At 39.2% G+C, this 26029-nt stretch overlaps 1 protein-coding gene across 4 annotated transcripts in view; it reads left to right on the forward strand.

The window, feature by feature from the left end:
- MPP7 (membrane palmitoylated protein 7) overlaps window positions 1-26029 on the forward strand; it is a 149096-nt gene that overhangs the window by 77058 nt on the left and 46009 nt on the right. For 2 of the 4 annotated variants that reach the window (XM_021386558.1, XM_021386559.1), the window contains exons 5-6: window positions 3444-3521; window positions 8018-8098. In XM_021386558.1, the coding sequence (XP_021242233.1) occupies window positions 3444-3521; window positions 8018-8098 (159 nt within the window). Of the gene's footprint in view, window positions 1-3443; window positions 3522-4205; window positions 4236-8017; window positions 8099-26029 lie in introns of those variants that run through there. The other 2 variants (XM_021386561.1, XM_021386560.1) reach the window with 2 other exon arrangements.

Consider the following 26029-nt stretch of genomic DNA (forward strand, 5'->3'; position numbering starts at 1 on the left):
CAGAGCTTGAACCATCTTCATTCTCATCAATGCTGCTGCTAAATCTACATATTAAAAATTTAAGTTCTAGTTATGTAAGAATTGAGTTTTGGAAGTATAATGTTAGTTACGGATATATTAGCATGATTTACAAATCTTGAATTTGAAGAAATAATTAACTGAAGGACAGCATGTGGAGAAGTTTCCAAAAAGTTTGGCAGTGTGCATGGCAGGTTTTTGAAGGTGGCAGTAATAAATGTGGTTGTCCATCACCCTGAAGTTCTGGGAAATTCAAAGGCTATGGGTGAGTGTACAAGTTTGCTCTGTTATCCTTGAAAGATAACAGATGAAAGGCATCTTCAAAACAGGACAAAAATACAATGTGGGTCAGCCTTACCGTGATCTGTGGGGAAATTATGGAGCAGGTCATCTTGGAACGCATTTCTGGACACCTGGAGAGAAGGAGCTACCTGAAAATATGTTTGTGCTTCGCTGAAACTTTTGCTTTACCTATTGAACTGCACCAAATTGCCTGTGTCAGTGCATTCAGGAAGCAATTATATGTAAGCACTGCATAAATTATGAATGCATGGGTTACCCAGAAGTTAGAGGTAGGCGGTATCTGTAGGAGAGCACTAGGAAGTTTTTATGATATAATGTTAATTTTATACTTATCTGAAAAGGAATTCCTGTATTGTGCACTGATTGCAGCAAAGAACAGTGCAAAGAACAGTGTTCTTTTAAGATTTGCTTATGCAACTCCTTCGTATTACAAAGAAGTAAAAGATATTGTCGCATGAAGATCTGATTAAAACGCATACTGCAATTCCTTTAACAAGCAAGGCAAAACACTGCCCATTAAATCACATCAGATGTTTTTAGGAAAAAAACACCTGTGTTGCAACTTGAATGGAAGTGCGCCGAGGATGCATTGTCTTTTTCCAGAGAATGTGTAAGGCTTCTCACTAAAAGCGGTCGTAATGCTGTTACAGCAAATGAGTAAAACTTCTACTCCAATGCAGCAAAGCTTGACATCCAGAACTGTTCTGTAATTACAGTTAGATTTTCTCGCTTTCTTGATTAGCCGTGGTTGTTTGCACCAGACTTGATTAGGCAGTTACTCTCTGTAACTCCTCCATAATCAGTTAAAATCTTACTAATTTTCTTAAATGCTTAGCTGAATTCTGATATTCACTGTTAGGAAAATAAAAATTTGTTTTCAGCCTTCTGCTGGTCAAAGAGAGAGCTATTAATTTGTTTTAGAACTCCTCTTATAAACCTAGTTTTAGTTGCCTAAATTCACAATTTAATAACACATTTTACAGGAATGTCCTGGCATCTTATAAAATTTCACTGATAAAGATGCTTTTAGGTTGTCTGGTGTAAAGCCAGCTTCATTGGAAGTGGCTTCTCTGTTTTCTTTGAGCAAGAAGGTAGCAGAGGAGACAGCTTCTAACCTTGAAGTTGATGGAAGCTCAGCCTGGAAAAAATCAACGTGTTGGTGAAAGCAATCAAGAAAATGATGGATTTGAGTTTGATTTATTACGCCTTTTAGTCGCTCAAGTTCACAGTCTAAGAAAATCAAATTTCTGCTAAACTCAGGGAGCTGCTGCTCCTTGTTCTGTTTAGTTTGTGCGCTTTGTATGCTAGAAATATGATGTTTTCCAGTCACTTATACTTCATCCAGTATGGATTACTTTTACTTTTCAGAGTAAACAATGTCTACATAAGCTGCGTACAGTTCAGACTCATGTTCCGGAGAAAATGCTGCCTTGCGTTTAGATTCTACTAATCCTGTTCAGAAGAGATCATTTTACAATAGCGAGTATTTTTTCTTCAAGCTTCATCTTGGCGTTTCAGAACTTAAGTCCTCTAGCATATCACTTAGAGAAATTGTCTTACCCAGGTTACGGGAATGGTGAAGGAATCAGCTGTGGCTTGGACCTTTTTAGGCCACATTGCATCAACAAGTGTCAGATGGCCTTTACTTCAGGGTGATCTTTAGTCCTGTAGGCTAAATGAGTAAAAGCAAGTATAGGCTTAGGAATTGTTATGAAGCCCATCAGAAAACTATATAAGCAACAAGCATCATTTGCATGGCATGACCTTGCTGGGGGTGTAGTTGTTAGGAGCTCAGATGGAATCCCAAAGAAGGGGCTGGGGAGATGTGCAAGGGTGGCAGGTGTGCAAGTCAGCGGAGGAAGAGTGTGAGAGGAGGGAAGGCTGGAGGAAACAGCGTGACACAGAAACAACCTAGACCATGTGGAGTGCTGTTGGTATGAGGAGGACTGCGTTGATTGCTCATTACAGCGGTCCTCACTGCCTGTCGTCTGACCCGTTCCTCTCCCAGTGGTGTGCAGGGGGGGGGGGGGGGGTGTGAGGCATCGTCGGGGTCCCATACCCCAAGGATATGAGGGGCTCCTCAGCAGAGCGCTGAGTCCAGTGGTCCTTGCCAGACCTCACGTCCCCTTGCCGAGCACAAATACTGCTGCTTCTGCAACTCCTCCAAGCATCTGGAGGCCATGCCTTCTTCAAAGCAGCGGGACTAAAGTAGTAACCTTGGGGTGAGATGCATTTGCATCAGTTCAGACTACTATTGTCTTCTGTTTTTATTTGAATTCAGAATTGTACATCTGTGTATCTTGAGGAAAATCATGTAAATGAAATTGGAGGCGTAATATATCACTCTATGTCATTCTGAAATAACTTCTCAGAAACTTGTTAGAAGCTTTAAAATATTTTGGCTCATTTAAGCTTTCACACTGGAAAAATTCTAAATTTTGAAATGAATGACTTGTGGAGGAGGGAAGAGGTTGTATATTTAAGTGATGGTATATCCTTTCCCCTTTTGAGAGACCTGAAACATGCTGCATTTTTAATGTTGATGACTCCTCATTAAAAACTTTATATGCTCCTAACTGACTTTAACTTGCTGAAGGACTGCCTTTTTCTTTCAAATGTGTTAGAGTTCATATTAGCACTACTTTACCCTTGTTTCTGAATTATTCTAATGACGGCAGCCACTCCACCAAGCTGTCTGTCAAGATGTGGGTGGCAGGCTATTATTTCACTTCATAAATCATAATTTACAGGGCTTTTTATATCCATCTTGGGGATAAACACTTTGTGCTTTGTGTTTTCAGCAGCAATATAAAACGTAATTGATACTTAAAGCAATATGTTAGAAATATGGACGTAGAAAGCTGGGAGAGAAAAATCACAAATGTTTAGTTTTTCTGTGGATTGGTCTACATACTGAGCATTTTTTCCATCTGATTTCATATTCTTAGCACTTCAGCAGAGGATGATGATGAATTACATGTACATGGTTGCTGCCTGTAGGTTACTCTAAGGATGTTTCTCTAGTTACAGGCACTCAACAGATCGGTTAGCTCAACAGGGATGTTTTGTAATGTTTCTCATGCTGCTAAATAAACTGATCATTTTGCACTATTGTCTTCTAGATTCATGAAAAACTGCATTATTATGAAAAACAGAACCCTGTGCCCATACTCCACGGTGCAGCAGCCTTGGCAGATGATGTAAGTGTCCCCTGCTGAGATCACTGGTACCAAGTCTCCCAAAAAACTGTCTGCAAGCAGAGCTCCTCATAGTGCAAACATATGAATGTAATCCTCTGAGCTGAAATCATAAGAAGCTGCAAATGTTTCCAAAGGTGCTGTCATCACCAGGCTTGTTGCTGATATTACTTTGATTTTTATTCACTTGCCTGTTATAAAAACACTGCATGTTAGATAGCCTCTTGTTCTGCTTTAGTAACTACGTAATAGAAATTACAGGTTGGAATTCTACTGGGAGGGAAAAAGCTGTCAACTATTAGTGTTTTGAGAAAGTCACAGGCAAGAGGAATGCTTTGGAAAAATAAAGACAAATGAGATAGCAGTGCTGCTGACAGAGCATGAAAAATGACAGATAATACTACAGAAATGAAGCATATGAAATGCCTAAGAAGAAGGCTTGTTAAAAAAAAAAAAAGGCAACCAGAAAACAACACACAAAAGCTATTTAAGAGAAAGTACAGTAGTGATTTATGGATATTGGAGCTTTCCAAATTACCTTCATAACCAAAAAATAAATTGTAGAAGTGGTCAGCATTGATGGAGTAGTTAATTTCCTGTTACTATAATTTTTATTTTAAAGAAAAAAAATCCAACCAGCCATTTCTTTCTATTTGGTTAATTCTAGGATTCAGATGAATTGTGCGCACACCTGTATAAACTATGACTGAACCTGAGGTAGGCCAGGACAGAGAAATGTTTAATAAACTGTGGTTTAGGTGAAATCCAGAAATCTTTGTTGCACTTGATGATCTCTGGTTGTTTTTTTGGAAAAGGGCATATGTATTAGGATCTGTTTCAAATACAGCATGTTTGAAACTTCAAATATTTTATAGATGTTTTAAAATCTTAACCATTTTTTAATGTAATTCATAGCTTTTGAAATTATACAAATTGTTAATGTTGTAAATGTAGAATGATAACATTTTAAAGAAAAAACTAAATTAAACATTTGAAGTCTACTGAAAAAGAGTTATTATGTAATTTAATCATACTTCAGTAGGAGGAGAGCTATATCCTATAACATACCAAATATAATAATGCATCAGTTTTGACATCAGGCATATATTAGTAATATTTTTTTAACCTTCAAGTAGTTTTGAATAATGTTGATAGTAATTTCGAAAATTAGAAACCTGGTTGAAATTCTCTTCATTAAGTTCCTGATGACATATTAATAATCCTTGTTAACATTTGTTTTATGGATCTCTGAGCTAAAATTCTTAATAGGAATCATTTCTTATTTTTGGATGCAAAACATAATTCTTGATATTTTCAGAAATGCGGAGCAACCTCATTCTTTGTTCAGGTCCATTTAAAATATGGAGTGTTGGATATCCCCAAACTGAAGTAGTCTCTCACTCTTCAGTTAAGAGAGGTCAGGTTTTTTTTCCCTACTCTGTGGATGTATCATTATGCATATTTATACGTGACAGTATTTTTAAAACGTATGTATGTTGGGACATGAATATCTCCAGACATCTGCTGTTTCCAAGCATAGCTTTTTTTTTTTTAATGATCCTACTGCAGACATTTTGTTTTTGCTTACGTGCGTTTGAACAGCTGCTTTTGTGGGCACCGTCCTATGGAACTGGGATGTCCTCTGGCAGCTGAAGCCAGGCTGGCATTTTGCAGGATTTTGTGTGTTTGAGTATCTATCAGCAAACTTTGAGGAAGTGGATTTACATACGGTGATTTTTGTACAAACCGAATGCATGGAGTTTGACGATTGAAGCGTTACTCGGTTTTTGGCCCTGTTTCGTCTGACCAAATGTCAGCTTCAGTGACTGTAGTGCATGTTGGTGATATAACACCATATTTCCATTGGCTTTAAATTACTGTTTTTTTCCCCCTATTTCTATAGTTAATCAAAGAAGGAGATATTCTTACTTTCAAGTGCATATTTCCTATATAAAACCTGAATTTGGGATGCTGCTCATGTAACTAGAAACTATTTAAGGAGTGTATTTTTATTCTTCCATTTGATATTAATTTTTTGAATCAATTTTAGAGGTAGCAATTGTGACTGGGCTTATTTTCTGAAGGCTTTTGTTTTCCTAGCTGCCGTTCCTTCGCACGCCTCACTGTTGATGACTGTTACAGTGAATTTTCCATCAGAGATTCTGTTTGCCTGTTATTTTGGAGCAGCAGTGTCTGATGCAGTTCTCTTGATTTCAAGCAAATCATATAAATGTTGTTGAAACTATAGATGTGTACTTCAGGTAATGCCTCTAGGCTGCTAGAAATGCAGAACTGACAAAAGAAGTTTCAGAACTTCCTCAAGAAACTTCAAACTCTCTAACCACGGTGTTCCCCATCTCTCCAACCTCTCTCCAAATCTGCCCATCTCCTCTGTTTTATTTTCCCCCTTTCAAAGCGGGAAGTTTTCATAAAAGACTTGGTAAAATGTTGTGGATCTTTTAACAGAGAATCTTAGAAGAGTTTCTCTGACTGCTCCTCCTGCAGTCTTTGGCTTGTGAGGTGATCCGAAATATTCCATATTGCTTGTATTGCTGCTAGCAACAGTAAAAATAAAACAATAAAAATCCAGTCGAAAGCTGCTAGAAGCAAGCAAGCAGCTCTGGTGATGGGAGTTTGCAGATCTGGTAACGTAGTTCTGTCTTCCTGTTTCTCTGGATATAGCAAGGTGTTACATGTGCCTTTAGGACTCTTATGGGAGTATTTGGAAAACTCTTATAAATTATGTGAGTGAAAACAAATTTTTAATTTTTTCATCTCTGAACAAGTATTTTCTAAATTACGATGAGGTTTGAACATCTGTTAAAGCAATAACAAAATATTCTTTCTCTTGCTGTTCTAAACCTTACGTACCTGCATTTACGTTTGCACTGTTGGAGCAAAGAGCTCAGTTTACAACTGCTCGTACACGTCATCCGAGAGAGAAATACTGAGGCAGTCATTCTTATTGACTGATTGCTAGTCCTGATCAATAAAACACAAATTAATAGATTTTATTCTGTGATGAGAAGGTAAAGAAGGAAAAAAGAGCAAAGGGAAACCTGTGTCATTGAACTGCTGTCATTCCTATCACAGGTTATTGTCAGTTTTGCAGAGCTTTTCCATAGAACATGCAGACTAAATTGCAGTCAGATTACCTCAGTATTTGGCTTTATGTGCATGAATGTATTTCATTCTGACCTTCCCTGCAGCAATTGTTTTCTAATCTTTCTGTATGATTACACAAATGATGTTAAGATTAACATTGAGGTACGTGAACGTTTTTGTCTATAAATTATAGGTATAAGGCTATGGGAGTGTACGTGCAGAATTTTTCTGTCAGTTCTATTAGCCTGCTGTTGAAGGTTAAAAAAAGTATTCAAACCATGCTTAATGTTACCTGCAACTGCTTCTAGACTTGTCTTTTATATGTAATTATGCAAAATGTACTTCTATACAAGTTTATATTGAAAACTTACATAAATTGCAAGTAAGACTTTAAAATTAAGCTAGATGAATAAAATTACTTACTCCGAATAACCAATTTTTCTTAGAAGAATTATCTTTTATGATAGTGATTTAGTGCAAAGAAAATGAGTGATTATCTGAAATCACATTTTGGATTATGAGCCATGTAGCTTCAGAATCTTAAACTAAAGCTCAGTGCTCTGAAATATGTTTTAGTTTTTCCTTCTTCTGGAAAAATAGTTCAAGTCTGAAATCCTGTAGTAAAATATGCCTCTTGAGTCCAAATTAGCTGAGAATGTCATGATAAGAAAAACTAAAAACATGAGCCAAATAGCCATGGGATTAAAAGTTAGACTGCTGCTCTATTGTTCACCAAACCACAATTTTGTAATATAACCAAACATAAATTACTGACCTTGTTGTTAGGACATAGTCTGTGCATTTTAGGGGCTTGGATTGCTGATGACCTGTTATAAACTATATTATGTTTAACCTGCTTCACATTTAACAAGCTGCTTCCAGTGTATGTGTAAACATAATAAAAGGTTCAGATTGCTTGCACTGTAGAGGCACTTTGCTTTCTTATCCCACTCCTAAACAGCACGGCTACTGTGGGTTTTTGGAAGCAGTGTGGATTTCACCACCTCATTCGAAACTGTTTTTTATAGACAGTGTCAAAGTTTGATCCAGTCATTTTTACAAGCAGTCCTTTGTCTGCACGCGAAGGACCATTCACTTAAATGAAGTGCTGGGATTTGCCCTCATTGCTATAAATCAGAATGTGATCTGGCTGCACTGTTGCCAGAAATGATTACTTGTGTTAAACTGAGCCGAAAGGCCTGGCTTAAATCTGGTCCGCTGAGGGCCAGAAAGAGAAGCATGGTGATTGATGATGTTTTTCTTCATGCCGGCTTCTGTTTGAACGCACTGGAAAGTAATAACCTTGAACAAGATAGATTCTTGGTTGTCACTGATGCACTGGGTAAAACAATGCCTTTCTAACGGTCTCCATGTCAATTCAATCTCCCCCACAGCTGGCTGAGGAGCTGCAGAGCAAGCCGCTGAACAGCGAGATCAGAGAACTGCTGAAACTGCTGTCAAAACCCAATCTCAAGGTGAGGATGTGTTGCACCTGCAGAGCACTGACTGCATGCGTGTATGTACTGCAGCTGCTTTCTCAGGCTGTATGGGTTTAGTCTGCCTGAACAGCTACAAGCATTTCCAAGAACGGGACATGATGTTAATAGGAAATACCCTTTATGAAGGAACACATTTAACGTGGCCAGTAAATTATTAAGCTGTTACCAATATTTATAAAAGGAAATCAGTGGAAGACCACTGTTTATTTACAATGCATATGGCAAAACGTAAATGCTTTTATTTTCTGTAGATTATTTTTATTGCATATTCTTCATAAATTTATTTTAAAAGTGCATTTACTAAAAGGTCATCGCTCATGCTGTTGATTTAATTGCACTGTGCATAAATGGTATGACCTGATATTTAGAAAAAGATTCCTGATGGATATTTAAAAAAATATATAATTTTGAAAACTTTCTGCCAAATTCCTGGGGTTCTCTGTGGTGCCTCTGTCAATAGCCTCAGAACCATGGAGTCACTCAGGTTGGAAGGGATCTTGGGAGGTTGTCTAGTCTGCAGTCCATCATCCTGCACAAAGCAGGGTCAACACTGAGTTCAGAGCAGGTTGCTCTGGGCTCTGTCCCAGCCAAATCTTGGAAATGCCTGGGAACAGACATTCCACAACATCTCCGTGCAGCCTGTTCCAATGCCTAATTATCTTCATAGTAAAAATTGTTTCCTTATATCCAGTCAGAACCTCTTGTGTACTGTTGCTAATGCACACTATTTTTCCACTCTGTGGAACAAAGAAAGAATAACAAACAACTTAGTGCTCTAGGTGCATTTTGCATTGCTAATTAAATGCAGCAGTTGATAAGTTTAGAGGAAAAACTGTGGCGTGGAAAGGAGCACTCTGTAAGAGAGTTGCTTTTTTATATTCCCTGTAAAATACTGATATAAAAGACTGACATACTATGATATATTTAAAATGCTGCAACATTTTAAACCAAAGATCATTTGTGCCTCCCTTTTAAAGATTTTTGCATAGTTGGTTATTCTGTAGTTTGCAAAGTGACAAGCTGTTTTTTTCTCTGGAGGGCTGAGTAATGGTGATAGCTTATTACAAGAGAAAAAGTTGGTGCATCAAATTGCGGAGATCCTCAGTGTCACTGTGGATATTTTTTTAGCGAAGGTCCATGCTTGTCACGCTTCTGAAGCTCTAGTGGATTGAATCTGAAGGCAGGTGGTTTGCCACTACTGCATTTCTCCCTCTTTCTCTCTCTTTCAGCCTCCTTCTCCTCCTCCCCTTGCTGTCTTCCCCTCTCGCTGTTACTTACTTTCTCTCCTTCACTCAGTTTCTTGCTGTCCCTCTGTATTCCTCTCACTCTCGCTGTTACATTTAAGCTGTTAGACGAGATGTGATAATCTTAGTGGGATTTTAGAAAAAGAATTGCCTTACCCTCACTAGGGTTAATAAGCTTGAACACATGCAGTAACTTAGCAGATATCTTTCTTGGCTGTAAGAAGAGGAACTAGCGGCTGTAGGAAGAGGAAACAATGGCTGTAGGGTCCCAAGCCCTTTGCATAGTCACACTGGCTCATCCAGAGCAAGAGGCAGGTCTCCCTCCCTGCATGGGTTGCAGGTGTTTGTGTGTATTAGGGGGAAGAACTGCCAGTATGCCTGCTATTTTTCCTAGCGATTGTCTTCTCTATCCACCATCTCCAATCAGACATGACTGGTAGAGATGATAAATATCACTGCTATCTCCATCACATTGACAAGGCAAGTGTGCTACATGCATTTCACAGGCTGTTTAGATGCTTTCCCCTGCTCTCTTTTGGGCAGAAGGGGAAATGAATGAAGGATTTGAGACTCAGTTGTTCCAGTTACTCTTCTGAGATGCTCTTAGTCTGTTCACTTGACTCTGAACGAATGTAGTACCTTTCAGAAGATTTTCTCGCCCCTTGCTATTAGGCTGATGCTTGGAGAGGATTTGTTTCCCTTCTAGAGTCCTAGGACAAAATGATGTCCAGAACAAAAATTTTCCATGCCTCTGAAATTACTTGGGATAACTGATGCATGTTTTCCAATGATGCTGTATAGACTTTATCTGAAAATTTGTATATGGCTTAATTTGGGATTGATTTAAGCCATCTGTGTTTTCCTGTGTGGGGGAAACTTTCTTCTCCTGACCTGGCTTATAACCACAGTGCTATGTAGAGCCAGCAGGAGCGCTTCCACTGCCTCCAGCTCTGCTGTAGCACATTCATGGCACCACAATGCATGGCTAGGATTATTTTACTGCACTGCAGCACTGCTTGCAGAGGTTTGGTTGTGTAAAGTCTTTACAGCAACCGTATGATTACATGAATATTTACATATTCTCATTTGGTGTTACAATATTTTGTTAAATATATTTCTGAGCGTTTATATCTGATACATACAGCTTTGATTGTGTGCATAATGTTTTTATTGTTTAATGGTTTCAATCCATAGCAAGGTACTTTACACAAGAAAAATTACATTTATCAGAACTCGGAATTTCAAAATGTCCTGAAAGTTGTTAGAAAGTTTTGTTGGGTGAGAAGAAATCGGGTAGGTTTGTTTATCTATGTGTGGAATATTGCATTTGCGTTATAGATTTAAAATACAATTGCAGAGTCCAAGGACAACAGGCCAGCGATATATATTGTTTTTAATTTCCAATGGTTAATAAAGAATTGTAGCTTACATATATAACACATATAGATGTGCTATACCTTGATATATCTATCAGCAAGAACAGTATTTCTATATCTTAGAGCCTGAATCAAGTTGAATGCAGTATTTTATTTTTAAGCAGTCCAGAACTTAACTCATCAAAATGTATAGCCATCTCACTTTCGGAAAACGTAAGTACAGCAAAGCACATAATTCAGCTGATTTGTGTCATAACCCCAAATGTGCAGTCAAATCAGTTGAGCAAGATCGGTGTTAATAAATGTTTACACTTTCAGCACGTATGTATGCAGGTATAAAAGCTCTTCCAAGCTGTTTGTTGAAAAGCAACTTAAGAATTTAACTTCTGGAAACTAGGATGGTGGCAAATAAGTAGAGCTAGTTGTATTGAAACTTACATTGCTGTGCGTGTTTCCTATAGCTGTGTGGTATGCTATGGGGATTACTGGCATTGTATTTGTGTGTTTTTATTCAGTTGCAACAAAGAAAGTACCTCAGAGGTAAGCGTGGCAGGTTAGCTGTAGGCCAAGTCAATTTGCTGACAGACAGGTCTGGCCTTTAATCTGGCTGCATTAAGGCTTCTTTTAATACCTTCTATTTATTCAACACAGGAGCTGGTGCTTTAAAAGCATTGCATGTCAGCCAAACAGCTATCCGCTACTTCCATTATGAGCGTTGAGTTGTGGGCAATGAAGGACCTCGTTGCTGTGTGTAAGGTTTGATTCTGTTCAAATTAGGGTAACGTGCTGCATTTGAAGGTGATAATTCCTGGTCTGGCTGGAAGCAGAATACAGTGACCTGCCTCTGGCTTTCTTCTCAGTTCCTGGAATGACTTTTTAAGACATTCATAGTTTCTGAGGTGTAACTGTGAATTAGATTATTTTTCACCCTCTTTCAAGCTTACCTTACTTATTTTATGAAGGAAACACTTAAAAGATTGTTTGTATGTTCAAGATTTGTGTTTTACATTTCAGTTTTACTGATGGACAGGACATTTACATTGAAGTACTGCTAATGTTGGAGAGTACTCATTTGGGGGCAGGGGTGGAGAGAGGGGACTGGATTAACAGAAAAATTAAACATGTTTTTTTTAAGAGTTAATGGTAGGGCTTTTATCCCCTGTGCTTTTTAACCAAAGACGAATTTAGAAAGTGAATGTTTTGTGTCCTTCTGTCATTTGAAAGTGAGTACATGTTCTGGACTCCAGCGAGAGCAGTTAAGGGGCATGTGTTGAGTATTGACTTGCTGCTGAGAAATGCTCCGCTATTTTATATTCAGCTGTACATTTGGGAAACCTGAACTGAACGAAATTCTTCAGATTCCATTTCTCAGTGTGAGTTAGTTCCTAAGATCTTCATTTCAAATATCAAGGAAATTTCATTGTCATGGCTTAGAACTGCCTACAGTTCTTACCTGCTATGTAGAAAATATAAAGAATATTTTTCCTTAAGTATTTCTGTTGTAGATGCTTGCATCTTTTTTTCAGTATGCGTTCTACAGTTTTCAATGAAATATGAAAACAGAAATATCCCCAGAGCAGAATTATTTACCAACAAACTGCTTTGCTTTTGAGAAGCAAGTAGGAAAAATGGGAGCATCTTTTTTTTTTTTCTCCAGAAAATTCTCTACAATTTTTTGAAGACACATTCAAGTAGCTTGAACTAGGAAGGTGAATTTGCACATCTAGCTAGTACTTTCTCCTTTTGGAGCTGATATCAACTCTGAAAGAGGGGGAGAAAATATTTTGGTTAGTAGCTGTATTTAAATTGAATAATGAATACATTTAGAAGGTTCCAATATTCTCAGATTTCTGAGATATTTACAGAGTATTTTACAGCTGAGTAGATGTTTGTATTCTTCTTCTACATCTTTACTCTTTGCTCCAAAATGTGGTCTACCTAGACTTCAGCAAAGCCTTTAACACTGTCTCCCACAGTATTCTCCTGGAGAAACTGGCAGCCCGTGGCTTGGACAGGTACACCTTTTGCTGGGTAAGGAGCTGGCTGGAGGGCCGGGCCCAGAGAGTGGTGGTTAATGGAGTTAAATCCAGCTGGCGACCACTCATGAGTGGTGTTCCCCAGGGATCGGTGCTGGGGCCTGTCCTCTTCAATATCTTTATTGATGACCTGGATGAGGGCATTGAGAGCACCCTCAGTAAGTTTGCAGACGACACCAAGCTGGCAGGAAGTGTCGATCTGCCTGGGGGTAGAGAGGCCCTGCAGAGAGATCTGGACAGGCTGGATCTCTGGGCTGAAGCCAATGGGATGAGGTTCAACAAGACCAAGTGCCGGGTCCTGCACTTTGGCTGCAACAACCCCAGGCAATGCTACAGGCTTGGGGCAGAGTGGCTGGATGGTTGTGTGGAGGAAACGGACCTGGGGCTATTGGTCGACGCTCGGCTGAGCATGAGCCAGCAGTGTGCCCAGGTGGCCAAGAAGGCCAATGGCATCCTGGCTTGTATCAGAAATAGTGTTGCCAGTAGGAGTAGGGAAGTCATTCTCCCTCTGTACTCAGCCCTGGTGAGGCCCCACCTTGAGTACTGTGTCCAGTTTTGGGCCCCTCACTGCAAGAAAGACATTGAGGCCCTGGAGCGTGTTCAGAGGAGGGTGATGAAGCTGGTGAGGGGTCTGTAGCACAGGCCTTATGAGGAGCGGCTGAGGGAGCTGGGATTGTTCAGTCTGGAGAAGAGGAGGCTCAGGGGAGACCTTATTGCTCTCTATAACTACCTGAAGGGAGGTTGTAGTGAGCTGGGCGTCGGCCTCTTCTCTCTTGTAACTGGTGACAGGACGAGGGGGAATGGCCTCAAGTTGCGCCAGGGTAGATTTAGGCTGGACATTAGGAAACACTACTTTTTTGAAAGAGTGGTCAGGCGCTGGAATGGGCTGCCCAGGGAGGTGGTGGAGTCACTGTCCCTGGAGGTGTTCAAGAAACGTTTAGATATAGCGTTGAGAGACATGGTTTAGTGGGGTTACTGGTGGTAGATGGATGGTTGGACTAGATGATCTTGTAGGTCTTTTCCAACCTCGCTAATTCTATGATTCTATGATTCTAAAATCTTTACGATGACTTTCTTATATTGATATCCTGTTAAACAGGAAAATCAATTTCCTCCTAAGACAGTAGGAAATAAAAATCAGTATTGGTTTAGTCTGCATATTCCATATAATATTTTAAAGCTTTCAAATTATCTTCTGTAGTAGCTCTTAATTTCTTTTCTAACAAACTGGAAAAAACTGTTCTTTTTGGTACAGTGCCATAGCACAAGAGCATAATTTTTTTTTTTTTTTAATTATTGGAAACCTGAAAAACTAAAGCAATCAACTGTAGAAATTAATATTTTAGGTACTTTTGTTTTTAATGCATCTGTAAACTAAGAAGACTATAAAAACAATGCACCATCTTTTAGTCCATTGAACAATTTTGTCTCGATTATACTCACTTTGACAGAGACTCTGGACATACCATTTATATCTCACTTGTTCTTAACTTTGTGTTTATAATAGCAGTTGCTTTCCGAATCATCACATATTAAAATGAGAAATTTATCATTTGAAGTTAATCCCTGTTAAAATAAATTTAGTGCATTTTAAATTAATATAAAATACGTCCTTTGCAGTCGTCAGTGTACTAAGCAGAACAATAATTATTTTAAAAGCTTTTGCCACTGTGCTAAAACTATTCTGAAGGATGTTTATACATCTTATGACCTGAAGGAAATTAAACTTTTTTAACCTCTGAAGCATGCCAGTGGTGGTTCTGCCTATTTCAGCAGAGTTTATCTTCTGTTTATGTGTGGTGAAAGGGTTGCCAACTGCTAGTTAGAAACATGAAGCAGGTACATAAACAAGGGCACAAGGCACAACTGTGAATGACTTTAATGCATCATGGTACAAGGGAATGTAAATTATTTGGAACACTTTGGGAGCTGTACCTGTAGCTATGCAGGGAACAAGCCATGGACATTCTTCAAGTATTTTTCTTGGCTTTGCTTTTATTACTGCAGAATGTATAGAATTTTGGAAGTAATTTGAAGATAACTTGCAGAGCAAAGGGAAAACCTCTCTTATATGACTGGGAATGTAAAAATATTAATTTAATTTATGCGAGGACAACTTCTATGTGCCATTCAAAGAATTACCAATTCTTTAAACTGTGCTGCTTTGAATTTTTTAAAATTGCCTTGAAATGGTGTGTACCAGAAGTACATGTACCAGAAAACTATACATAGGTTTTATATACATAGATAAATATAAATATAACTTGCTGTTTTATTTGCAGTTCATTTGAAATGTATTTGACTTCCAATTTTGCCAAGCATAAACAATTTGCATTAGTAAACATTTTCATCTAATAAGTACATTCTTGGCTTTCCTTCAGGATATAACCATGAGTTAAACTGGAGACAGTGAAACTAGAGCAGCCTATATTCTTCATTTAAATGTTTCCTATATTTATTTAGGTTTCTTTAAAAAAAAAAAAAAAAAAAAAAAAAAGGGCTTTTAGCTTGAAGCATACCTTCGTTGTTGTCCTTTCCCATTTGTTTTTCTTATATTTAGTTGGAAGTTTGTAAATCCTGGGCTTTATTTGATAAACAACTGCTGATACCTGTGCTGTCTGAGATTTACTAGATTTGTAGAGTGTCCTAATAGACTGTTGGGATCAAAGTGCCTCTTGTTCTGTTAAAAAAAACCAAACATTTTAAGGTTTTATCAGTAGAGCTTTATAAAGCTGCCTTACAGTTACTGGCAAAAAAATGACAACATAATTTACTAGGCAGGAAACAGCAGGCATTTTTTTCTACAAGAACTATAACATGTGAAGCATTTAAGGAAAATATCAGGCTATAATAATACTAAGTAATATCTGCTTTCTCTTCGACAATTCTATGAAACATTTATTGTAACATAATTTAAAAAAATCTTAACCTAAACCTAGTCCTCTTTCCACCATTTCCTTTGTTTTTAGACTTGCTGAGGATTTTCCATCAGGGCTTTTTCATTGAAATATGTGGTTTCCGCAAAGTCAACATTTTCCGCTGGAAATTGTTGGGATTTGCCTACAACTGTTCAGGTCTTGCATCTGGAAAAGCCAAACACAAATTTCAGATCAGTTAACATCTGAGCTCCATTTGTGCTGTTACTGCATCCCAAGCACTTGGAGGACCTTTTGACTCTGACTGCACCAGTGTTTTCTATTTTTACTCATGTCCTGGGAAACTTTTTTCCCTTTAATGAAATATTCATGCTCACGTATGGTAACATAGTTTGCAATATTTGTTTAGGAAGCATAATTGTCCATAATTTATAACTATTTACTTGTCAGTGGTCTTTGAGGTTTGCTGGTAGGACTGGTTAAAAGATTTTATTGTAGTGTAGTTCATTAATATGGTGAGCTGGAGCACAATGTGCTTCATATGTCAACAGAGGAGTGACCTATTACTCATTTGCAAAATCAGAGGCCAGTAGTAAATCAGCAAGAACGTGCTTGATTTTGGGTGGTATGCTGTGAAATACAATCAGCAAGAGAAAAGTATTTATTTTCCACCTAACTAATATATTGGCATTTCCACAACAGTAAGCAAGGAACACAGCAATGATGATTGGATAACGCTGGTTGGTGGATAGCCAACAGATGTCCTGAGCACACCAACCATGAAGCTGGGAGAGAAGGAGAGTGGACAGTGCTGGGGAGTCTTTGTTAGGACATGAGTGAGCTCCTTCTACCCAGTATTTCCTGCCTTTATTTGCAAAAGAGAGAGCCAAGGAGAGGGAAGGAGAGCAAGGAGGCTGAGGTGATTTCATGTACTTATCTTAAATGTCTCTGTTATTTGTTTGGATAGACAGATCAAAGGCTATTTTTATGAGTTTTTTGAAAAAAAAAAATAGGAAAGCCCTCTCTCATACATCTTGGCAACCTCATTAGAGGAAAAATATGTTCTGTCCTTGATTCTCCAGCTTTAGATCTTGACTTCCTATTTCTATTTCCACTTGTATCCACGTTTTAAACGAGTTTTGCTGTACAAAACTTCTTTGGGTGGGAAGCTCTGGGAGAATATGTTGCTATCTATATTTTTGGAATGGTTTTGTTATTAGAATTGAAGAATTAAAATCAATATGTAATAGCAATATTGTCCTTCTAAAAACAGCAAGAAAGCTTTGATTTTTTCAAATGAAACAGACAGAGAAAATTAGAAAGCAGTTTTAGCACGCTCTGAATGTGTTAGGAGCTGACAGAATATACATATAATATACAGCATGCCATAAAACACAGATGTAAAATGATAGAAAGGAACTGAAAGAATACTGCATGAGTAGATTTAAGGAACAAACATGATGTTATTCTGGAATGGCTCTCAGGTCTGTCTCTCATGTTAACAGAGCTGAGGTCAAGTGGAGAGCCTGTGTTGCAATCATCTTAGATATATGGAAATGAAAATGCTCACTGGCAGCCAAGGTACAATAAACAAAGTGATAGATGAAATAAACAAAAGTGAAGCCAGACAAGTTGGCAGGAGAAAATAAAAAAAAAAAAAATAGTAATGGAAAAGCAAATCAAAGAAATTCTTTGGCTACGTATACAGACTTTATCACACTAATTAGTCCTCTGTAACTCATGTAAGATTTCTGAATGGCATACATATAGCATTCACGTACAGCACATAAAAGGTGGCAATGTTACTGAAGCTGGTAATATATGAAGAGAAAAAAATCACTATGGATAATCCCCTTGAAGGAGAGATTCTATTCAGCTAATGAAAATGGAAAAACTGCACACTGTGAAACAAATAGCACCTTTGCCAGTGAAAACCAGTTGTCAACTTTTTATGCTGCTTTTTCCTTCAGTGGTGTTTTTCCTTTCCAGTTGCCAGTCCATATTCTATCTGAACTCTCCATACACTAATTAAACAGTCTTCTCATTTCTAGTTCATTGATGAGTCTATTCAACAGTGGTCCAGTACGATGTCACAATGATTTTTATCATTTTTCTCCCTTTCTGCTTATTACTAGATTTCTAGACAGTGGCAAGACTGTGCATCGCTTCCCATGACTGCATAGTTTGTAAATCTGTGAGTTTGTTTATCACAAATATTTTGGAAATCCACCAGAATTTGTCAGCTTTTTTCTCATACTTGATATGTTGCTGGCCTTTCTAAAAGAGTGTTTGTTTAGGTGTAAGGGTTTGTTCTATTATACTACATCTATTTTGATATTTTTTAATTATTTAGTTACAACACTGTTAAGTACTGAAATACTAGTAATGTAATACTAGTAATGAAATGGGGAAGATAATTTTGACTGCACCTTTTCAGTTTTCCAGAATTATGCCTGAATTTTGTGCAATTGATGCATAGAAATACTACCTGAAGGTATTCAATATGGGAAAATTCAAAAGCAGGCAAAACCAATCATCTTAAAAAGTAAATGGGATTAATATTTTCAGTTAGATATCCATGTAGTATAAGTACTCTGTAGCTGAATTTAGAACTTAATCCTAAATGAGTATGATTTTTTTTTTTAAAGAATTATGTATATACAGATTCATTTAGCCTCACAGACCAATAGAGGTTTTCCTTTTTTTTTTTTTTTTTTTTTTTTTTTTTAAAGCTTTAAGCATGCTGTTGTGAAAATAAAAGCTGGGTCAGATCTCAAAGAGGCTTGTTCATAAAGGGGAACTGCATCCTCTGCTTTTACTTTTCTTTGGTTGATATTTCAACTTGATTTATGTGGGGCAGGATCTTCAGGTGGTGTTCAGCTAAGAAAAGATTCATGCTACTGCTGCAGACATATGTCATAGTGGTCTCATGATAGAATATCCTGAGTTGAAAGGGACCCACAAGGACTATCAAGTCCAGCTCCTGGCTCCACACAGCACCACCCAAACCCGATGTCTGAGAGCACTGTCCAAACACTTCTTGAACTCCAGCACTCGGGGCTGTGCCCACTGCCCTGGGCAGCCTGTACCATGCCCACCGCTCTCTGGTGCAGATCCATTCCCTGACCCCCACCTGCCCCTCCCCTGACACAGCTCCATGCCATTCCCTCGGGCCCTGTCACTGTCACAGAGAGCAGTGCTCAGCACTGCCCCTCTGCTCCCTGTGAGGAGCTGCAGCCGCCATGAGGCCTGCCCTCAGCTCCTCTGCTCTGGGCTGAGCAAACCCAGGGACGTCAGCCGCTCCTTAAATGTCGTGTTCTCCAGACCCTTCACTATTTCTAATAGTTCTATGTCCTTCTGATATGGTGATGCCCAAAGCGCACCCAGTGCTGGAGGTGAGGCCGCACAGAGCAGAGCAGGCAACCCCTCCCTCACCTGGTGGCAGTGCTGGGCCTGGTGCCCCCCAGGCTGTGATTGGCCCTTTGGCTGCTGGCCAGGGCACACTACTGGCTCACATTCAACTTGTCATCAAGCTGAACCCCCTTTCTGTGGGGCTGCCCTCCAGCCTCTCATCCTCCAGTCTGTGCATGTAATCCAGGACTGCCCCATTCCAGGTAGAGAATCTGGCACTTGCTCTTGTTAAACTTCAAGTGGTTGGTGGTTCTCCAGCCCACTAATTTGCCAAGCTCTCTCTGCAAGATCTCTCTACCTTTGAGGGAGTCAATAGCTCCTCCTAATTTTGTATCATCTGCAAGTTCAGTTAGTACGCATTAGACTCCTGCATCCAGATCGTTTATAAAATCATTAACTTGTCCTAAAGTGGAGCCCTGGGGAACTCCACTAATGATTGGCTGCCAGCCTGACATAACCCCATTTACTATAACCCTTAAAGCCTAAGCAATCAGCCCATTGTTTTAATATGGTCAGGATGCTACGAATTCTTCAAAAAAGGAATTGATGTACCAACATGTTGGAAGAGGGCTGATGTCTAGGCATTTTCCTATTTTGTGATCTTGGAAGTTACTTAAATATGACTTAAGGTACCAGGAAGAGTTTAGGTACATGAATTGTGTTGTGAATGTAAAAGAGATTTTGCTCAGGTTCTTCAGTACTGGTTTAAAATCAGAGGTTATTCTACCGTGCTCCACAGTTGAGGAAAACGTAGGGCTGTCATCTGGAAGAATATTAACACCTTTACCAGATGACATGGATGGACTGCATGCTTCTGTGATCACTGAGAATAGTTTGACTTTGGAAATGTCTCCAGGGGATCTAAACAATGAGCAAAAGGAAACAGGAGTCTGAAGATGCTGAAAGTTCAGTTTCTGTTGGCTATTGCTGTCTGACTACCAGCTGCAGGTAAACCCATCAGTTCAGATTGGTGAATTTGAAATTAAGAAACTCCATTTTAAGGCAAGGAAATTATGCCTTTGTGAAAGGAAGCTCATATAATCAGAAATGAAGTCCACTGTAGTAATGAGTAAAAAGTAGTATGTACTTACCATTGATCCAGCTGAGTTGTTGCTATGCTAAGGTCATTAATATATGGTAGATATTAAGAACAGAAAACCACATATGTGTTGTGTGTGTTTTAAATATTTTGAATCACTGTTGTGATCCGACTGCATGCAGGTCAAGTTGGAAGAGAAATGAATTTAATTGCCAGCTGGACAAGCATGAACTTTAGGGCAACCCTTTTCTGAGAACAGATGAGACAGTCACACACATGGAATACTTTTTCTCTTATGTACATACCTAACTGCTGTTTTCTCAGACAATATATCTTTACTGGGGAATTTGTAGAGGATATATAGGAAAATGCAATATTTGAGGTATGGAAAATAGTAAATTAACCATAGTGGTTTTATTTCTTCGTTAAATTAATACATCTGTTGGTTTTCTGGTTGCAAATTGAAAATCACGCTTAATTCTTTCTTCAGTTTTCTTACCATCACTGTCAAAGTTTTTTTGCTTATGTTGATTGAATAGAGTGTTTTTTGGCAGCAAAGGTGTAAAATATGTAATTTCTTCGGAAGTTAAATGATTTCTTTAACATTGTGTACTATGTGTATTTATTTGGTAATTTTATTCAGAACAGAAAATCACAAATTTCTGCAGGAAAGTTGATTAGATAATTCCTTCAGAAGGAATTGTAATCCATTTCTGCCTGACACGTAGTTACTGTAGTGTGTGTACTCCCACTGCTTCTACTGCCCAGAAAATCCAGTTTCTTGGTGTCTTGGCCATCCTTTGGTCGCTAGCAGCACTAGCAATTTTCTGCTGCCTGTAGCTTTATTATTTCCTTCTGGTTCTAGATTATGCCTCATGTTTTAGCCAAGTTGAGAAGTTCAACGACCATGGTTGTTCTGTTAGTTGAGGCACCTCTCCTGGTGTGCCCTCCTGTTGCATTCACCCATCCATGCAGGTTCACACAGCCCTTGCCTCTTGTTAGGTCTGTGGTTACTGTCATGGTTTTGTGATTTTCGGTTATTGGTATTCCACATCATAACATCATGTAGTGGACATACCTAGTTCTCAGAAGAGAAGGACTACTACAGTCCCCACAGTACTTTGCTCCTTTGTTACCATTTTCCAGCCAGAGGGAAAAGATAGAAGCTCGCAGTATAAAAACTTGCAGATCACGAGACCTCGTCCCTTTTTCTGCCGTCTCTCGTCTTGGCAGCACCTCGCTCTCCAGCCGTCTTATCGTCGGTAGTAGAGTAAGGCCTACCTTGATTTTGGGACATTCTCTCTCTCTGTATTGGATTTATCAGCTTAAATTGTAATTATATTGTATTATAGTGTGTTGTTTTGCATTCCGATATTTTATTTAGTAAATTAGTTTGTTTCTCCTCAGATTGTTGCCGCTGTTCTTTGCTCTCAGGGCCATCTCCCTACCCTTTTCCCCTTTCCCCTTTTCCCGGGATGTGGGCCCTTGGGTCCCCCGTCCCCTTTGTCACGGAATTGGGCCTAACGCCTGTAAACCGTTGACAGGTTACGCATGCTTCCGCTGCAGGCAGTGGTAGTGGGCAAGAGCTCCGTTCTAGTGGCAGTTTTACCTCCTGTTTGTTGGAGAGTGGAGCTAGGGGAATCACATTCATATACGCCTGCACTACAGCAATGCAAAGTCCATCCTATGAACTCCTCAAGATAGGAAGTTTGAAGACTAGCTCTTCTGCAGAGGAAGAGGAGTTGTTCTTTTTTTTCTCCTTTCACTTACCTAAATTCCTACCTCCCTTCCTACCTACTATTCATTTAGCACTGTCTACCACTTGTTCTTAATGGTACAGCTTGGCTCTAACTACTTTGTATTGTTAGTCCTTTCTCTAAACTGTTCTCCAGTCTCATTTCTTTTCTGTGCCCAGAGCGCAGATACCATCACCACTAGGTTTCAGCTCTCTGCTGGTTTTATTCTGCTGTCTCCAGAATTCTTGCATATAACAACTGGCTCTCCTGCCTCTTACGCTCCTCCTTCCGTTTCAATACTTGAACAGTGTCCTTTAGTGGATTCTATCTCCTTGTAAGTCAGTCTTTCCAGTGTTAAATAATTTTTCCAATGATATTTTCAGCTTGTCTTTTTGTATTTCTTCTGTAACCTTATCACAAAGGAAAATAAAATATAGCTACAGCCCTCTAGAATGAGAGCCCTGCCAGGTGAGCTGAGGGGCATGTTGCCATGCTCGCAGGTGAATTCACCATTCTCCTTCTGTGTAGCTTTTCTGCTCTAGCCTCAGTGGAAGTTACTATCACCATAACAAAGCAAAGAGGTGGGAAAATGTCTCAGTCTCACCTGATACAGCTCAGAACTGCCAGAAAATGTGGCCTGTGCCAATGATCCAAGCTGTGGGCTGGAGCAGCAAAGTCATGGCCATTCTGTGGTGTTTTACTGACTGCTGCCAGGACAGCCATCTCCACTATAAGTAAAGTAACAAGCAGAAGGATTGGCAGTGGCTTAATCTGCTGCAGCTGTCTGCTTTCATGAAGGATAGTTGTAGTTCTCACAGCTTCAGAAATAAAGTTTTGTAAGATCATGGAACAGATCCTCCTGGATGAAATGCTAGATCACATGAGGAATGAGCATGTGATCCGAGACAGCCAGCACGACTTCACCAGGGGAAGGTCATGCCTAACCAATCTGGTGGCCTTCTATGATGGAGTGATGGCTTTGGTGCACAAAGGGTTGGTGACTGATGTCATTTACCTGGACTTGTGCAAGGCCTTTGTCATGGTCCCCACCACATCCTTATCTCCAAATTGGAGAGATGTGGATTTGACGGGTGGACCACCCAGTGGATAAGGAATTGGTTGAAAAGCTGAAGACAAAAGGTGGTGATCAATGGTTCTGTGTTCAGGTGGAGGCCAGTAAAGAGAGGTGTCCCACAGGGGACTATCTTGGGACCAGTGATTTTTAACATCTTTATCAATGACATCCATGATGGAATTGAGTGGACCCTCAGCAAGTTTGCTGATGACACCAAGCTGAGTGGTGCAGCTGACGCAATGGAAGGAAGGGATGCCATTCAGAGGGACCTCAACAGACTCAAAAGGTGGGCCTAGGTGAATCTATTGAGGTTCAACACAGCAAAGTGCAAGATTTCGCACTTGGGTCAGAAGATTCCTAGGCATATATACAGACTGGGAGGAGCAATCCTTGCGAGTAGCCCTGCAGAGAAAGACCTGGGAGTCGTGGAGGATGAAAACTTAACATGACCCAGCAGTGTGCTCTTGCAGCTCGGAAAGCAAGTGGTATTCTGGGCTCCATCAGAAGAGGGGTGGCCAGCAGGGAGAGGGAGGTGATTGTCCCTCTCTACTCTGCCCTCGTGAGGCCCCATCTGAAGTACTGCATCCAGGTCTGGGGTCCCCAGTATAAGAAAGAGAGAGAGCTGTTGGAGAGGGTCCAGAGGAGGGCCACAAAGATGATCAGAGGGCTGGAGCACCTCCCCTACGAAGTCAGGATGAGGGAACTGGGCTTGTTCAGCCTGGAGAAGAGAAGGCTGTGAGGTGACCTCATTGCAGCCTTCCAGTACCTGAAGGGAGCCTACAAACAGGAGGGGAGTCAACTCATTGAAAGGGTAGATAATGGCAGGACAAGGGGAAACGGTTTTAAGTTGAAGGAGGGAAGATTTAGGTTGGATATCAAGGGGAAATTCTTTACTATGAGAGTGGTGAGGTGCTGGAACAGGCTGCCCAGAGAGGTTGTGGATGCCCCATCCCTGGAGGTGTTCAAGGCCAGATTGGATGGGGCCCTGTGCAGCTTGATCTAGTATTAGATGTGGAGGTTGGCGGCCCTGCCTGTGGCACCAGAGGGGTTGGAGCTTGATGATCCTTGAGGTCCCTTCCAACCCAAGCCATTCTATGATTCTATTAATTACTTAATTTTCCAATCTTACATTTTTTCAGGTAGATAAAGAAAGGTTCTTTTGGTTTTTTTTGTCCATTCTGTCTCATGTCTTTGTTCAACTTGCTGTTTTCTAAAATGTTTTTATAGAGTTGTAAAGGTAAAATATTTTGGAAAAGTAAAGCTTAAATTGAGATTTTTTTAAAATAATCAGAATTTTAAAACTTACAGGGAGCTGCATTCACAACTCATGCTTATTGGAGCTATTTTTATTCGTGCAGATCTCAAGATGCTAACAGAAGAAAAAAGTAATATGAAATTTGCCATTGTTTCAGAGGAGTAAAAATGTATTCAGTATAGTTAAATGATACACATTTTTTAAAACATAGAACTGTTTTCTTTAATAACAATCTCAATTTAAGTAAACATTAAAAGTTTCAGAACAGTTTATGAAAAAGAACCTCAAATGTTTTCAATGTCAGATTTTCTTTGTGTAAGTTGATAGTGTAAAATTTCAATTTATAAACTGTGAAATGACCAATGATAGTTGTAATATGAAAAATACAGCACTAGTTATTAGACATTTCAGAGGTCTGATGAAAGTATTCATTTCCAGCTAGATCATGTCTAAGAATTTAGCTGAACATCAATATTTATATTTAGGTAGTGCAGGAGTTTGAATCATACCTTCTTTCAAGTTCTAAATATGGACCATGTTTACATTACTGAATCATAAGCATAGGAGTTAGAGCTCAAATAAAATCTTTTTTTTTCCAGTGGTGCCTAAATATGCATGACCCTGATCTTCAGTCATTGTGCATAGTTCTGAAGAGCTGTGCATTTGAAAACAAAAACAAACAAAAAAAATCACCTTCACTTCTTGCAGTTTCTTGTCCTAGGCAGACATGAATATCATGCAGTATAAAACTGCCATGAATAAGTTAACCACTTCTTATGTACAAAAAAGGGAACATTTCTGGCTTTACATTGCCTCATGAATTTACTACACAATTACTCTGTGTAAATCTTGTTCAGGATAGAATCCAAGGTTTATTTCTTGGCAGCTGTAATTTGTTTGCTTTTTTATATAGCCCAGTCTGATGCATAATTTTTTGGACTAAGCATGCATTTTATTAAACACACGGTCCCAAGAAGCTGCTGAAGAAATGGCTCTTTGCTCTGTGAGTACAGTTGTTTTTTCATGTGTATGAAACGTGGAAGTTCTCTTGAGGACATACTCTGATCATCTTTGGTTGAAACATTAGGTGAAATCAAAACAACTTTGTAAGTTTTACTCACGGATTAATCATTGTGCAATGTCTCTACCGCTATTCAAGAGCAACTACTGTGGACAGAGGATAGTGTGTTAAAAGAAGGGATGGAAGATGAGCAGGCAGGAAATCTGAGTGTGTTCTGAGGTATGGCATGAAAATGTTTGTGATGACAGAAGCCCTTCTGGAAACTTGACTGAGAAAAAGCACATATTTCCTGCCCTCATACTCTTACCTGAAGAATGCATCTTTGCTTTGAGATAAAATAATAGTAGAGTTTGGGGAAAAGTATAGTACGCTGTGATTCAGTATGTTTTTCAGGAGAAGGAGGGAAGAGGCTGATTAGTTCCAGTTGCTGTGAATGAAGAAAAGCATCATAAGGAACAGACATTGACTGGCGTTGAATTGTAATGCTTGTGCCATGTGGCTCTTTTGCATGCTATGTCCAGGAGCTTGATCTGGCAGGGAAGCATCTTATTAACACTGATAACATTGTTCTGTTTAGTATTGGATGGAGTCTGGTTTTCAAGTTTCATTTCTTTTGAACATGTTATAAGTTGCTGCCTTTTACTGTGGAAATGGTACTTTAGATTAGTTTCATCTGTTTTCTCTATCTGCCTGATTGATTTTAAACTGCAATATAGAACCTCATTAAGCTGAACCAGTCTGTGAATGTGCCCTAGTTTTATGTGGAAAAATGTAGTTGCAGAATAGTAGTTTTAGATGTCTTAACTATAAGTAGCTCAAAGTAGAAGCAAACGCTACT

The sequence above is a fragment of the Numida meleagris genome, chromosome 2, assembly GCF_002078875.1.
Source record: "Numida meleagris isolate 19003 breed g44 Domestic line chromosome 2, NumMel1.0, whole genome shotgun sequence".
NCBI lineage: Eukaryota > Metazoa > Chordata > Aves > Galliformes > Numididae > Numida > Numida meleagris.